At 34.1% G+C, this 15,539-nt stretch overlaps 1 protein-coding gene across 2 annotated transcripts in view; it reads left to right on the top strand.

Moving 5' to 3' along the window:
• The first annotated feature begins 662 nt into the window (after positions 1–662).
• The window catches only part of LOC126824636 (deleted in malignant brain tumors 1 protein), a 57,546-nt gene continuing 42,669 nt past the window's right edge, over positions 663–15,539 (top strand). For both annotated transcript variants that reach the window (XM_056101551.1, XM_050553903.2), the window contains exons 1-12: positions 663–844; positions 3,167–3,218; positions 5,112–5,256; positions 6,792–6,913; positions 7,517–7,660; positions 8,616–8,715; positions 9,587–9,738; positions 10,095–10,241; positions 12,075–12,162; positions 13,098–13,228; positions 14,426–14,578; positions 15,240–15,318. In XM_056101551.1, coding sequence (XP_055957526.1) covers positions 3,167–3,218; positions 5,112–5,256; positions 6,792–6,913; positions 7,517–7,660; positions 8,616–8,715; positions 9,587–9,738; positions 10,095–10,241; positions 12,075–12,162; positions 13,098–13,228; positions 14,426–14,578; positions 15,240–15,318 — 1,313 coding nt within the window. In that variant the 5' untranslated portion in view covers positions 663–844. The remainder of the gene's footprint in view (positions 845–3,166; positions 3,219–5,111; positions 5,257–6,791; positions 6,914–7,516; positions 7,661–8,615; positions 8,716–9,586; positions 9,739–10,094; positions 10,242–12,074; positions 12,163–13,097; positions 13,229–14,425; positions 14,579–15,239; positions 15,319–15,539) is intronic.

Raw genomic sequence — 15,539 nt, 5'->3', positions numbered from 1 at the left:
ATTATGAAATTGATAATGTAATTCATTTACGCATATAACGTTATGTCCACGCAGTTTAACGGTCTATATATGAGTAAGGCTACGGTAAGTACTGCTACAGAAATGTGTCTTGATTACAAGCTGCAGTTAGTTGTGCAACTAACTGCAGCTTGTAACCAAGACACATTTCTGTACCAGTACGTACCGTAGCCTTACCCAATGTGCAGTCAATAATGTACTCAATACCCCCCCACTCAAAAAAAAAGAGTTCAAAATAGAGCCGTCTTGTTCAGTTTAAAATGTTTTAAGCAACTCTTACCCAATATGTAATGTTTTGTTTTTTTAAGTAGGCTTTAACTTAAAATATAAGATAACAAACGTGCATATATGTATTCTAGCTATATATAGTGTGAAATCTATGTAGGTTAAGTGATCGAGATATTAAATCAATATCTGGGTCGGTTTAAGCGAGTCGTAACCATTACAATAATTCCACATCCATTTTCACGTAGTATCATATTTATACTTTATTAAATTGCACGTTTACCTTCAGCCCCTAACAGCAACTGGTTGAAATTTGAGTAAAAATATTTCAATAGCAACAATAGCATGTAGCATGTAGTCAAGACCATTGAGTGAAGAGGTTTAATAAAAATATCGATGAGTCGGGTGGTATCCTAGATTATCCAGTCTACTATTGCGAAACTAAACACTGTCAGCACCTGCGAAATAGTATGATATTAAAAAGGATAAACTAGACAAGGCATTAAAAGAACTCGTTGTAATATTGACTTCTTTTTAGTTTAACAAATGATGGGAATATATCTAACTGTTACCTGGGCGTAAGACTTGTCGTTACATACAGGTATGTATGCTGACCTACTTTACCAATCTACCTGTACAGTACACGACTGACAAAGAATGTCATTCTCACAATATATCCATGTCAATCTACATTTTATTTCAGTCTTGTAATACATAAGATAGGAGATAAAAGTGTTCCGTTTTATGTTACGCAGTGTGGTGAAAATGCAACCTGTTTATGTATAATAATGAGCCTCTATTTAAGATCGCTATAATAATTAATATTGATCATTAAATGGATATATTCTTTATTAAGAGTTATATAATTCAAGCAAATATTTAGCAACTGAAACCGAAGCTAAATGGTGGCAATGGTATATTAATACCTTGACCAACAAATTTAAAATATCGGAGAGAACTGCAAAGTCATTGACACAGCCACGCCTTTTTTTTATTATCCAGTAATTCATGTAACAAAATTTCTCTATTTAAATCGACTATTCATACACATCTAGTCCTTACGACAAGCTGACAATATGATAGTTTAAAGCAGAATGCATAAACCTTTCACGTTTTATTTGAAATTCACAACTGAGTTGAATTTAAAGTAGCTAATAACTCAATATCAAAAATCTTTAATTTCACTTCCAACTAAATAATGTACGTGTAAACTTTGTATTAAATAAGCTATATGATACAGTCTTTACATGTAAACTGTATATAAACTACTTCATACGGTGTTAACATGTAAACTTTGTATAAGCTATATCTTATGATATTTTATGTAAACTTTATACGCTACATTATACGGCCTAAACATGTATACGGTATATAAGCTACATCACACGATTTTAACATGTAAACTTTATAAGCTACATTATACAGTCTTAACATGTACACTTTATATAACCTACATCATACGGTCTAAACATGTAAACTTTATATAACCTACATTATACTATTTTAAAATGTAAACTTTTTATAAGCTACATCAATACAGTCTTAACATGTAAATTTTGTATAAGCTACAGCATACGACCCTAACATGTAAACTTTATATAAGCTACATCATACGGTCATAACGTTTAAACTTTATACTTGAAATTGAATTAAAAGCTTCCAGATGGGTTAGTTATATTTAATCATATTTAATCTTTTGTTCGGGGTAAAATATTTGCTGCAGTTTACAAAAAAAAACTATTCGGTATCAGCTCAGTCTACCTATTGCAGGTTTTCTTTAGGCCTTAAATATTATCTAAATTATTAATTAGCCATTAATTAACTTATCAAGACCATAATCAACCCTCGATGCTATCGTTAGTCTGCGATATTTAGTTAATTTGAATACGTTTTGTGATAGATGAATTAACGTAAAAATGATAACCGAGAGTTTGTTTATTATCCTACCAACGGTAGTTATGACGACCGACGCTAGCCTGAAATTGAATCACTAATATCGCGGTTCAGAGTGAAGCAATTTGACTGAAATTTTCAGAATATTTTGTTTACGTTACCTATGTTTTACCTATTACAATTAGCTGCCGGCTCTTTATCTAATCTTACCTAACGCCCCTTTAAAATGATATAAACCATACACAAACCGATGGATAAATTAAAAGGCCGTCTCTCACAGAAAATAAACACGATAGCAGCCGGTTTTATAACAGTATTCAGTCTAACTACTTCCTTTTGGGTATTCACCTTCTGCTACAAATTGAGCCCATATAGCCCGTGCGATAACAAATTTCACTCATATATACCTATGATTACTACCATTTTTTTAAAATATGTATATTATTATATTATAGCCATTTGTTTATTGTAATTCTTTGATTGATTATCCATGAATTATTTATATATCTTTTTTGTATATATCCTTTGTGTTTACAAGTTCGAATTTAAGTTAGCATGACCCCAACAAGGAAGATAAATTTATAACGAAGAAAGACTGCAATCAAATCAACGCATTCAACATTTACACAAATCTCCACTTTAAGTTTTGATCTAGTTTACGTCTAAAATCAACAAGGGTGTGCTCGGGTCTATTGTTACACGTGTTGAATAATAATCAATCGAAAATCAGGGTTTTTTTTGTCCAATACAGTCAGGTTGTTGAGCATTAAGAAAACCAAACTAGATATCAATAATCATAACGATTTCTATTCTTGTCATTTGGTTTATTGTTTTGGCTAAAATTGAGGGTAGATTTTATATTAGATTAAAAAATGGCGATATAGACAATATATCAGATTAACAAATGGCGATACAGACAATATATCAGATTAACAAATGGCGATATAGACAATATATCAGATTAACAAATAATGACATAGATAATTTTAATAATATGGTAATCACAATTTGCTATTTATCTATTGTCTAGATGATGTCAGCTGTATTTTATGTTTTGTTGATATTCATCAGTATAAATCTAGGTGAGTGAAGTTTTGTTTTAACAACCAACTATAATAAAGAGATACATTATTTGAATAAATTTGAAAGATGCTTAACTCTTTTGAATGTAAATAACGAAGACGGAAGAGGTTGGCGGGATGGGGTCGGGCGGGATGGGTGAGGGGAGGTGTTTGCTGGAGTATGCTTGGGAGTAAATTATAATAAATAATTAAATTATTTGACTTACTCGAAATATGAAAATACTATTAAAGATGTTCAATGATTTTGAATGTAAATAACTTTCGTTTAAATGTATGTTCCTTCAAGGATAACTTGGACATCGTTCCGACCCATAAAACATATTTTTGTTATGTCTAAATACAATCGAACAACCTGTAAAAATTAAGTTATAGACTCAATTGTTAGCCCACACTTAATAGAACCATTCTGTGAGTATTTATAGATTTTAAGTCAATAAAGAGCCATAATTTGAAAAAAAAATATTGAAAGGAATGAATCCCACAGGAAGAGGAATCTGATCTGTAACTCTTCGATATACAGCAGTGTACCGACCTTCAATCAAATAACCTGAATACAATCGTCTTGAACTACATTAAAACTATACTTTTTACAAATTCTTTGACAACGCGGCACTAAAGGATTCGCATTTTTATTTAAAAGGCATAGATTTATCTATTCTATTACTATTCTTTATAGAATAATCAAAATCATGTTTTATATTTGATATATTATAATTTAAATGTTAAACAGACTCGCTCCTATCAATGTATTTCCAAAAATGAATATGAATATCATGCAATCTCATTTTTATTAAATAACTTAAAAAATATTTTCAAAGTGTAAAATTTCAACCATTTCTGCTTCAGCCAATATTGTCTGAATTTAACTGAACTACATGTAATTAAATTACTGCTTTCCGTATATGTATCTGAGATGGTAATTGATTAGCATTTCTAGTATGTGATTCAAGTCATGTTTTGATAATCCTAAATTTTACATCAATGCGTATTAGAGAATACCGCCCTAGTTCAGCGAGTACTACTGGTTCATATGGACATTTAAAAGTACAATTGCTCAAAATTAAAAGTAAGTTGACTAATATAAAGTTACGTCGACCTATATGGGCAATCAATGTATTAAATATCCTATATGTTAGATTTAGATAAAGAGCTAGCCGTTCTTGTCATAATAGTTCAAAATAGATAATATAAAATAAATATTGCTCTTATCTGAGCGAAGGTATCCTGTTTCAAGTACCATTGTTAAGAGAGAGAGAGAGAGAGAGAGAGAGAGAGCTGGTTTAACGCCCACTTGGCACAAACTAGGTCATTTCGGGACTAACATATGGTAGAACCCCATGAAATGGGATCAGTCGGTTAAGCGTAAAAACAGGTATTATTTGGTGTCATGTTTTGAGAGAATCTCGATTGGTGACAATCTAATTGAAACATATATCTATATTTCGTTTCTTTTTTATACTTTTGATGGCCTACACTACAGTAAAGACAAGTAAAATCGAAACTTTGAACTATAAAAACGAAACGAAATTGGATCTGTGTTTTAATCAGATTGGATTGGTGACCACTATGGATAAGAAAGTGAATGTTACAATAGCAGGTTGGACTGTGTGCTATAAATAACAAACATCTTATGAATTAATTAATGCTTAACACGATCATAACTTATCAATTAGAAATCACTAGTAAAAATGCTAATATTTCGATGTATTTTGTTAGAGAGGAAATGGGCTTGAACGATACCAAAATTAACATAAGTTAGCAGAAGATGCTTTAGTATAGTTACAAAATAGATCTGTTAGAGATATGAAATTTAATACTGGGTTGTGAGATATTATGATTCGAACTTCCAACACCTTGTGCCCTTTTGTTACTCAAAACTCTTTACTATTTCAGTCTATGGATATGATAACTTGTATCCGACTTGTGTAGATACGGAAGAAGAAGCGAAACGTTTCAGAACAAGACAAAATTTTGTTTTTGCTGATAACAAACCTCGCTTCATATCATCTGATGCTCTCAATATAACCAGTGCTAGAAGGTAAGATTTCGGAGATATCCTACTTCATCACTCCTGTATGTTGAAATATTGATGCCATGAGCTACAGCTGTTTCCAGATCATTTTTAAAATCTTTCAATGAAGATAGTAATAGATCCTACTGAATAAATTAAATAAATCGAACTTTGGTAGAATAAATCAAGGGTTTATTACATGACCAGAAACACGATGCACTAATCTCGTTAGACCCAAAACATCATGTAATAAACTCGTAAGATCAGAAACATCATGAAATAAACTCTCAAGACCTTGAACATCAGGCAACAAACTCCTAAGACCAGGAACGTCATGCAATAAATTCTAAGACACAAAACATCATGCAATAAACTCGTAAGATCAGAAACACCATGAAATAAACTCGTAAGACCTTGAACATCAGGCAATGAACTGGTAAGACCAGGAAGGTCATGTAATAAACTCGTAAGACGTGGAACATCATGCAATAGACTATTAACACGTGAAACATCATGCAAAAAAACCCTCGTAAACTCCTAAGACCTGGAACAACATGTGATAAACTCTTAAGACCAAAAACTTCATGAGAAATAAACTCCTAAGACCTGGAACATCATGTGATAAACTCTTAAGACCAAAAACTTCATGAAATAAACTTGTAAGACAATGAGCACCATGTGATAACTCGTTAGACCAAAAACATCATGAAATAAACTCGCAAGACCGGGAATTTGATGCAATAAAACCTGTAAGAACAGGAACATCATGAAATCAACTCGTAAGAAACGTAAGGCCATGCAAAAAGACCTGAAACGCCATGCAATAAACTCGTCAGACCTGACACGTTATGCATTAAACTCGTAAGATTAGGAACATCATGAAATGAACTCGTAAGACCAAAAGCATCACGCAATAAACTCGTAAGGTCTGAAACGTCATGCAATTAACTCGTTAGATCAGGAACATCATGCAATAAAATCGTTAGGACCGAAACACCATTCAATAAATCCCTGTTTTATTCTGTTCAGCGGAAACTACATTTCTCTTTCTGCCTGCATCAATTTACCATCCAGTAGTTACCTAAAGCAGTTTATCCAATGGACTGTTGTCAATCTCTATCCTTTTCAAGTTCTTAAAATCTACCAGCAATTTTCCATTTGTTCAGATATTTCCTAGAAAACCATTATCATATGAATGCCTACGAAACTAAACATTCCCGAAGCAATGGTCCAAACGATCGATCTCTCTAATCAAGCAAATCTATCTGACGAATATGATCAAACTGGTCAGTCTAAAAATTCAGAAACAAATACCTATTTGATTTTTGTCGTCATTTAGGATGACGGGGTTGGGATGGCCTAGTGGTCTAGAGTGTAGCGCTTCGAGCTCTGACTGTAGGTCAGTTCTGACTTGCGGTCGTAGTTTCGATCCCTCGAGGGTTTACTCCGGGTATCCCGGGTTTCTTCGCACAGGAAAGACCCTTTAGCATGTTAAAATAAGACAACTTGACTGCGATATCACCATTATAGGTTGGGTATACATTATTTTTTTTTTATTTCAGAAATCAATATTGCATTTGGTATTTTCGTTATTTAATATATAGTTTAAAAATCAGTTTTGAGGAGTTTAACCTTACTGATGGCATTGGATGTCCAACGGAATATCTGGCTTTTAAGTTCAACGGTAAGACGAATTATTGTGGCATTCACAAGAACTCTCAGAATTGAAATATTGGAATCATTGTCATTTTATTTTGTAAATGTCATTCCTGCAATATGCTAGTCTGTGTACATAATATTATTTTGAATTTTTGTTTTAAGAGCATCTGACAAATTTGAATGAGAAAGTAACTTAATTATTTATCAAAATTTCCAATTCTGTCATCATTGTGATAGATTAATTATAAATGATTAAGACATCGTACACGAATTTTATCGGAAGAAACTAGTTTGGACATGCTTTCTATTTATCTCACCAAATCCTTTTGAAACCGGTTTTGGTTTACGAAACTGACCAAATCATAGCTGTGGAGAGGTTTGTTCTGTTTTACTTGCATATAAACATGATGGATATCAAATATATTAATAAACCTATTAGTCCCAAAGATATACATGCCTAACCCAAGTTACGGCTATTTGAAGTGTGCATTTATTCCTATTGATAAAGTCCCAAAAAACACTCAGCATACGTTACATGTCATGTACGATCTGAAAATTTATTAATGTTGATGTTTTGCTAATGATGGATTGTTGGCCATTTTTAATATAGTATGTACATTTTTTGCAGGTGATATTCGGAAAGATTTGAAATTTTGTGGAACATCCTATCCGAAGGTGCTTTATCTCGATCAATACTATATTAAAATAATTTACAAATTTAATCCGGATATTTTTTTGCCTGGAAAAGGATTTAGATTACGGATTGAAGAGAGTGAGTTTTACTACATAATTATGAAAACAAATAGGAAATGAAATAAAATCGGATTTAACGTCCTAATTTGCGGCACCGATCGGCTTTTGAAGAATGGCATACTGTGTGTACTGTGTGATACGAGGGAAATTTTGTCCAGACAGCGGCGCTAAGGCCTAGTCTTATTTTCTCGGTTTTTATCCCATTTGAACGATTCGACACCGTCTTTGCCAGGCCTTCCGTCCTACACCACTGACATGGAGAAACCGCACCGAAAAATCCCGAGAAACTCCCTGGGCGAATACCGGAAGTGAATCCGAGACCTTCTGGTTAGCGAGCCAGCGATACACTGAGCCACCGTGGCCCCCGAAAACAAATACGAAGCATAAAAATTTAGGATTAAACATACATTATGCAAGAGCAAAATCTGTCTATTGCAGGTCTTTCTTTAGACCTGAAATGTTATCTAAATTATTAATTAGACATTAATTAACCTATCCAGACCATAATCAACTCTAGATGGCATTGCTAGCCTATGCGATCTTAAATCGTGAAGGATTACATTATCTATTTTTAAACTATTATAGCGGGAATGGCCATATCTTTGTCTAAATCTTACATAATGCATCCTTAACTTACTGTTATTTAGAATAATATTTAAGTTTAATCAGAAATCACGGATATAGAAATACCAATTAACAGCCAAATATCATTGGGTGTGGAAGAAGCTGTGGGTGACAATTTTTCAGTTGTAGTTGTCTCTTCCTATTTCATCCATTGATAGATAACTGGGCCAGTTCGCAAAATTATACAAACATGTATATTATCAATCCTTCTCATCAGATGTGCCATTGTATATAAAACATTTTAGATTTAACAATAGAAGAGACATTATATTCAGTTGGAAAGCATTTATTTTCTAACATAATATAGATACCAATGTATGAATATATAATTAATATATTAAATATTTCAGGCTCGGCACTATGTGAAACCAATCAACAATTAAATGTTGGAAACACTCCATTATACATTACTTCACCTGCATATCCAGCTTCTGAAGGTAACTACGGAAGGTACGTATTAACCGACGTATGTCCATATTATCTGAAACCTTAAAATGAGTCTAAAAGCACATAAGAATGTATGTAAAGTGATTTATATTCAGTTGTTATGTCTAATCAATTATGTTCGGTGAGAAACGTGAAGAGTCCAAATTGAAGGGCAGTCGTTTACTCCTGCTTAGTTAAAATTATCATTTTGTCCTCTGTTAATCAGCCATCGTCTTGATTATCATTCTGTCCTCTGTTAATCAGCCATTGTCTTGATGGATAGGTATTACTTTGTTCATTACAAATGGCGCGCGAAACCATCAACATTGATTGAAATGGGCCAATGTTGTTAATTTCAAAAGAATTAAATAAAGTGTAGTCCGCCATCAAACGAGTAGAGTGTTACATGTAATGAGTATTGTGAGATAATCGACGAAGAAATGTCTTCGGCGAGTCAAAACAATATGGCGCGTGATATACTTTGTATATGGTATAAATATGCGAGACAAGATAATATCAGAAATTTTAATCCCTTCAAGTGCCAGTGAGAATGCATGATAACGAAGTGTCCAAGGGGTTTATATTAAAATATTTTGTTGCTAAGGGCTTTGTTAACAACCTTAAACTAAGTTGCTCTTTCTTACGTTGATCATAGTTTTCCGCGCTCATGTGCTATTTCACCATATATTTATCTTGCATTATACCAACTTACCTCCAGTTATAATCCCTTTTCTTAAAAGTTATTGAAATAAAATTGAACCATATTTTAATCCCGAAATGACCTAGACGTTAAACACCCCCCCCCCCACACCCCCTCCGCCCCTCTCTCCATAAATTTGCTGACCGTATACAGTCCATACATTAAATTAGGTGATTATTCATTTGCATATTTCAGAGAGATCGATTGTAGCTGGGAATTTAACGCCACTGACGAGAAAGAAGTAATTCTTCTCGAATTCTTGCTTTTCGACCCAAAGATTTTGAAATATTCCGAAACGGCTTATGACAAATCCATATGTTATATCAATGGCTTGGAGGTTCAAGGAAGTATGTTTTTATTTTATATCCGTAATTTGTCACTTTACAAGTGATTTAAATCCACTGGTGGTCTTTTCCATTTGTTTTCACGTGAACAAAGTCATAAAGACGATAGGAAATAATCACGACGAAAAATATCGGGAACGAACCCGAGACCTCCTAGTGAAAGAGTCGATCGTCCTACTCACTGGGCCACGAAGGAAAGCTAATTCTTCATAATTTGTTCATTGAGTAGTATTACTATAGTTTGAAATAAATAAAATTGTTTCGCTGTCCCATGTTATTACCTAAATGACTTAGTCTGTGTTGAGACTGCCTTAAAACTACATCTATCTCTGATATTATTATTTATGAATCTATTTCAGATAAAAAATATATTAACTTGTGTGATGTAGAGTACAATAAATTGATTATAAAAACGACCAACAGCACAGTATCAATTCGTTTTAGAAAAAAGAGCTATGATTCTCATCGTAATGTTTTCATTATTAGATATTACAGTGTTCCTAAATGTAAGTTTCATTTTTCATAATTATTATTTTTAGTATTGTTATAGCATATTTATAATGCGTCCTTTCACATCACGTGTTCAGAAACACATTACAAAGTGGCAATATAATTCTCCCCCCCCCCCCAAATTATGGACATGTTAAAACAAAAAGTTGTAAATACAGTCAGTTAAAATCTTCTTTAAATAAATGTGTTTTAAGCTGGTTTTTTTTAAATAGAATATACACTAAAAGACCGATTTATTTCATAAAACAGGAGCTTAAAAACTAAAAGGTGCTGACCATAAGAGGCTAGTAAACAGTTTGGGGCTTTAAAATATTAAAATTATACCCGTATACCAGTATTTTTATATGGGCATGAAACGCCTTACTTTCTGAGCCGTAGGGGATTTCGATATGCTCCAAAACTGAGTAATAATCAATACTTAAACAATTACAAAAAAGATATTATATTTATAAAATATTCACATTATAAATAAAAGATAGTTTATCTGTTGTAACAAGTCATTGACAAAACCAACCTGATTTTCAATAGGAGCAGTTCAGACTCCAATGGGTTTTATTCATTGCTCGTCTCAGAAAGACCATAAGTACATAGCCACAGAGAACTGCGCTGAAAAATATGATATTCTCAATCCATATATTAGTTGATCACCTCAAATAAAGATTTCAGATAAATTTCAATTTTGCAAATCCGCCAAAATTTTCAGAAATTTCGGTATATATAGAATATACCATTTTTTGCATAGCATAGGGTATTGGTTAATTTCATCTATAACTATTTTAACACTGGACAGAATAAAAGACATTTATCAGAATTATCAAAGTATGGAAACACAACTTGTATAAAAGTAAATAAAATAGCTATATAGTTAACACTCTAAAAGACAATGTTCTTCGTTATCGGTACAATAGAACCAAAGCCGGGTCTCAACGGGGATTACCTCATACCGCATACCGCTCAGTTTCTACTCCGCAATTCAATTTCGCCAGAGAAGTGTGATGGGAGGGAATAATATTTCCCGTTACATATTTCGCGGGTTCGTACACATGCTTAAACAAACTATAGGACCGGAACTTATTATGTCTTGGCCGAATTTAGCACTAACATGGGTTACATCATTAAACCAAACAAGTGGCTTTTCATATCTTTATTTATATCTAATGTATTTAAGTGATTCTTAACACTAAAACTGGGCGAACATGTATAGGCACCCAGCCCATGCCCCTGTTAACCGCAGCATTTGTGTAATACTATATGTCTGTAGGGGTTATTTCAGTTCTATGAAAGATGCTCTGATATTGAAATCGTTAAACAAATGGGTGACAGGTAGATTTAGGCTAATTAGGTACCTTGTATTATTTTACCATTTTCTTAGACTAACTCACTTACAGTTCTGCCACCATCCATTTCTGGAAGTGGGTTACTGTTGTCCAGTCATCTGGTGCACAGATTAGTCCAATTAAATAAAATAAAGTTGACGTAAGAGAGTGCCCAAATGAAACACTTACCCAAATATGGCAATGACCAGCCCAAAAAGTCGACGTTTCGAAACGTTTTATATAGATTAAAGAGCGCGATTAAATTTGCTACTGACATCATGCGGGCTCTTAAAGACATACCCACAGCCTTCCCGCTTTAGATGCCGAGATAAAGACAACAAGCTGTGTTCATAGAGAGACATACCTTTAGCGCGTTGGCTTAGAGGCCGTGGGAGATCATGTTGATCTTTGAGTGTCACATTTCCAGCGTATCTTGCCTGTTGCATTCCCAGACATTATGCCAGCGTCATCATTTGCGACATAAGATAACATGATTGTGTGCTCTTTTTATAGATGACTACGGGTGTACTGGACAGACGGATAGCAAAACTTTAACAGCATACAGAGGTCGCTCACAAGTGGTAAATGTTATAGGGACAAGGTATGTAAGAAATCGAAACGAAATAATTATTTCAATCAATAAAACTGACTATTTTCAATTTTAATAGACTATTTTAAAATCTATTCTGTTAATCTAAGTATTTTGAAAGACTATTCTCCAATCTACTCAGCTAATCTTTGTATTTTAAGAGATTATTCTTCAATCTATTCTTTTTATTTAGGTAAACATTCAGAGAATAAGTGACATTGTAAACATTGTGAGAATAAACTTTAAAAATATTTTATTCAGTGCCCTGAACTATTAACACACTGCTTTGTTATAGAAATGTGTTATCTTAAATATGAGATATTTGATCAATTTCGAGAGAACCCCCTTTTATTTTGCTACTGTATTTTATCTAATCATATAACACACCCAGTTAGTGTTCATCGGGTCCGTGATAAAATAGACAATAGAATGTTTGAGATATAGACCAAAAGAAGTTTGAAATAGACAAATTGTGCACATAGGCCACATAAAACGCTAAAATATTAAATATCAGGGGTTGGCTAACTTTCAAGGGACCAGACTGCAATCGCATAGCACGGCCCGATTTCTGCAATAAAAGGGTTGTTTTTTGTCCCATGTCATCCAGATTTTCCGGCGTGCTGGCAAGGACAGCTGTCTAGTCATTCGGATGGGATGAGAACCGAAGTCCTGTGTATACATTGGCGTGCACGTAAAAGATCTTGACAGTTGGAATTCAATATAAGAGTAGGCCGTAGTGCCGCTGTCCAGGCAAAATGTCCCTCATAGCACACTGTATGGCGTATGCCTATCTTCATTAGCCCAGTTCGTAGCAGAACAATAGGGCGTTAAACCCCATTTCATTTCATTTCATTTATATATCTACCTGTCACAAAACAACATTGCACGCTCATAAATCTGAAGCACAATATATACCTATAGTTTAATAATTGTTTTTCATTTTACAGCGGTAAAATTTGCTCCTGGAATATAGAAGCTGAAAATCCTTCTGATGTGATCATATATGAGCTTCTGTCATATGCAACAAAAACATATAACTGTTATTTAAGACTTCGCATCACTGAAGAGAATAATCAAGGTAATTAATTAGGGTTATTTGTTGTTGGGGATGGGGAGATGACTAAAATGCTTGATCATCTATCCACTAACGCATGGCATGGGCGAATAAATCAAAATATATCTTGGAGATATGTCTTTAAGAAAACCTATAGACAAATGCTTACTAATCACATTTAAGTTTTCAGTTCATAAAAACGTCGTTTCAATTAAGAATAATACTCAATAATAAAATTTCAAGGAACATATATAAGAGGGCTGGGTGAAAAGTTCTAAGCCTATCTGTGAAAGGCATGTTCAAAGTCGGTGGTTTCCATTTATTTTTCTACATAGTTCCATTCGAGGTGTACACATTTTTGCCAGCGATGTTGCGTCGAGGCCTGGATGCCGGCCAGGAAGAAATTTTATTCGGTCACCCTTAAATAATGAGGTCATTATTACTACGGAAATGAAGCCCGACTAGTTCCGTTTTCAGTTTTGGAAACAGGTCTCTTCCATGGTTACAAATCTGGCAAAATATTACCAGGACCTGCTTCAAAACGGCGCAGATTGTCACGGAAAGTCAGGAATCTAACACGTTTCTGATCCGCAGTCAAGAGCTTTGACACCCATCTTGTAGATACTTTTGTCATTCCTAAGTCGTTGGCGATAATGAGCTTAACTCTCTCATGGGAGGTGGTCAATCGTCGATCAGCCATCTCCATGTCATGCACCCGGGTAATGTTTTCTGCAATGGGTGATGATGTTGGCCTCCCAGGACGCGGGTCGTCGTCAAGACTCTCTCTGTCACGCTTAAATTCCGCAGTCCAATTCCGCATAATTCCTAAAGTTGAGACCATGTCGGCATGTATCTGTTTTGGGGTTATTCCTTTCAGTTGCAGGAACTTGATGACTGTCCTATAGCCAGTTTTGTCCATTTTTGGTGATTTCAATGAGTAGGTTTATAAAATAATCTGGTACGAAGACAATAGTAACACTACAGCTGCAGTTCTTATATGTCTATGATTCATTCCACGATTTTACATGCTGGTGGCCAAAACTTGTGTCAAGCCTATTGATCTATCCTTTCAGACTTACAACTTTTCAGCCAGTAATCATATCTGTAAGAAAGCCTAAAGACCAATTCGTATTTATTTTAAGAAAACATATAGATTTGGGTGAAATTATTTTACAGTAGTAAAATTAACAATGATTATACTCTTTGTTCCATATTTTTCAGTCAACGATTCTTTGTGGCCATTCACTTGTATTGAGAAATCAGTAAAATATTATCGTTCATCAACTGGTAAAATTAAAATAGATATTGTAGACAAGTCCCAATATTATGAACATTATGGAGGCTTGTCATTCAGTTTCTACAGTATACCACGAGGTTGGCATTGTTTTATTTACTTATTAGTTTCTAAAGCTTACCGGGGGCCCCGTAGACTCAGTGAGTAAGGCACTGGCTCATTAACCAGGAGGTAAGAGGATCGATCCCGGTGTTGGCCGAGAAAGTTCTCCGGGAGTTTCCAATATTAACACGCTTTATAAATGTCGATATTATTATTATAATTGTCATTAGTGTAAAGACAATGTCTAGGCGTTCGGATGGTACGAATATCCGAGATCGCGTGTATACACCTTGGCCTTCACTTGAAAGAACGCATGACAGCTGGAATTCGATATAAGTGTAGGCCGTAGCGCCGCAGACCGGGAAAAAATTTCAATAGTCCTGTCGGTGGAGAGAAGTAGGACGTTAACGCCATTTCATTTTGTTTCTAAAGCTTGACTGAAAGGGGTTGTTACTCTTTACTAAATTAAAAATTATTGGTCAGTTTTGTTTTTCGTTTCGACGTCTACTTAAATCACCGATGGTAGCCACTGAAGACTTTATCGAAGAGTTTCGTTTGAATGTGTTCATGGTTCGTGAAAAAATAAACCCAGCCATTGCAAAAAAACGACACAAACTGTAGCGAACAAAATATTTTCCTATACAACTAGGTGGCGAGATGATTGAGATTTTATTTAATTTAATTTGTATCTATTTATAGACGTATTGGTTGATACCGTGATGGTTATCACTTCTATTCCATCTTATATCTGGATTCCAGGTTTATCAAGTCAGACAAGGTAATATTAACTACATGAGTACCATATTTTGTCATGTCTACGGGTTTTTCCCGTGTAACTGTTTATGTGTGGTGCGATCCTCCTGTATTTACCAATAGGGATCAGCATAGATTGATGGAATTTTCAATTTGTCATTTGTTAATACTGAACAAGAAATTGAACGAGTCTTTAAAAGTAGACAAATCACAAATACAATGGTACTTGAATACACTATAGTGGCA

The sequence above is a fragment of the Patella vulgata genome, chromosome 6, assembly GCF_932274485.2.
Source record: "Patella vulgata chromosome 6, xgPatVulg1.2, whole genome shotgun sequence".
In the NCBI taxonomy this organism is placed as follows: Eukaryota; Metazoa; Mollusca; class Gastropoda; family Patellidae; genus Patella; species Patella vulgata.
This window is presented reverse-complemented; position numbering and strand designations above follow the sequence as displayed.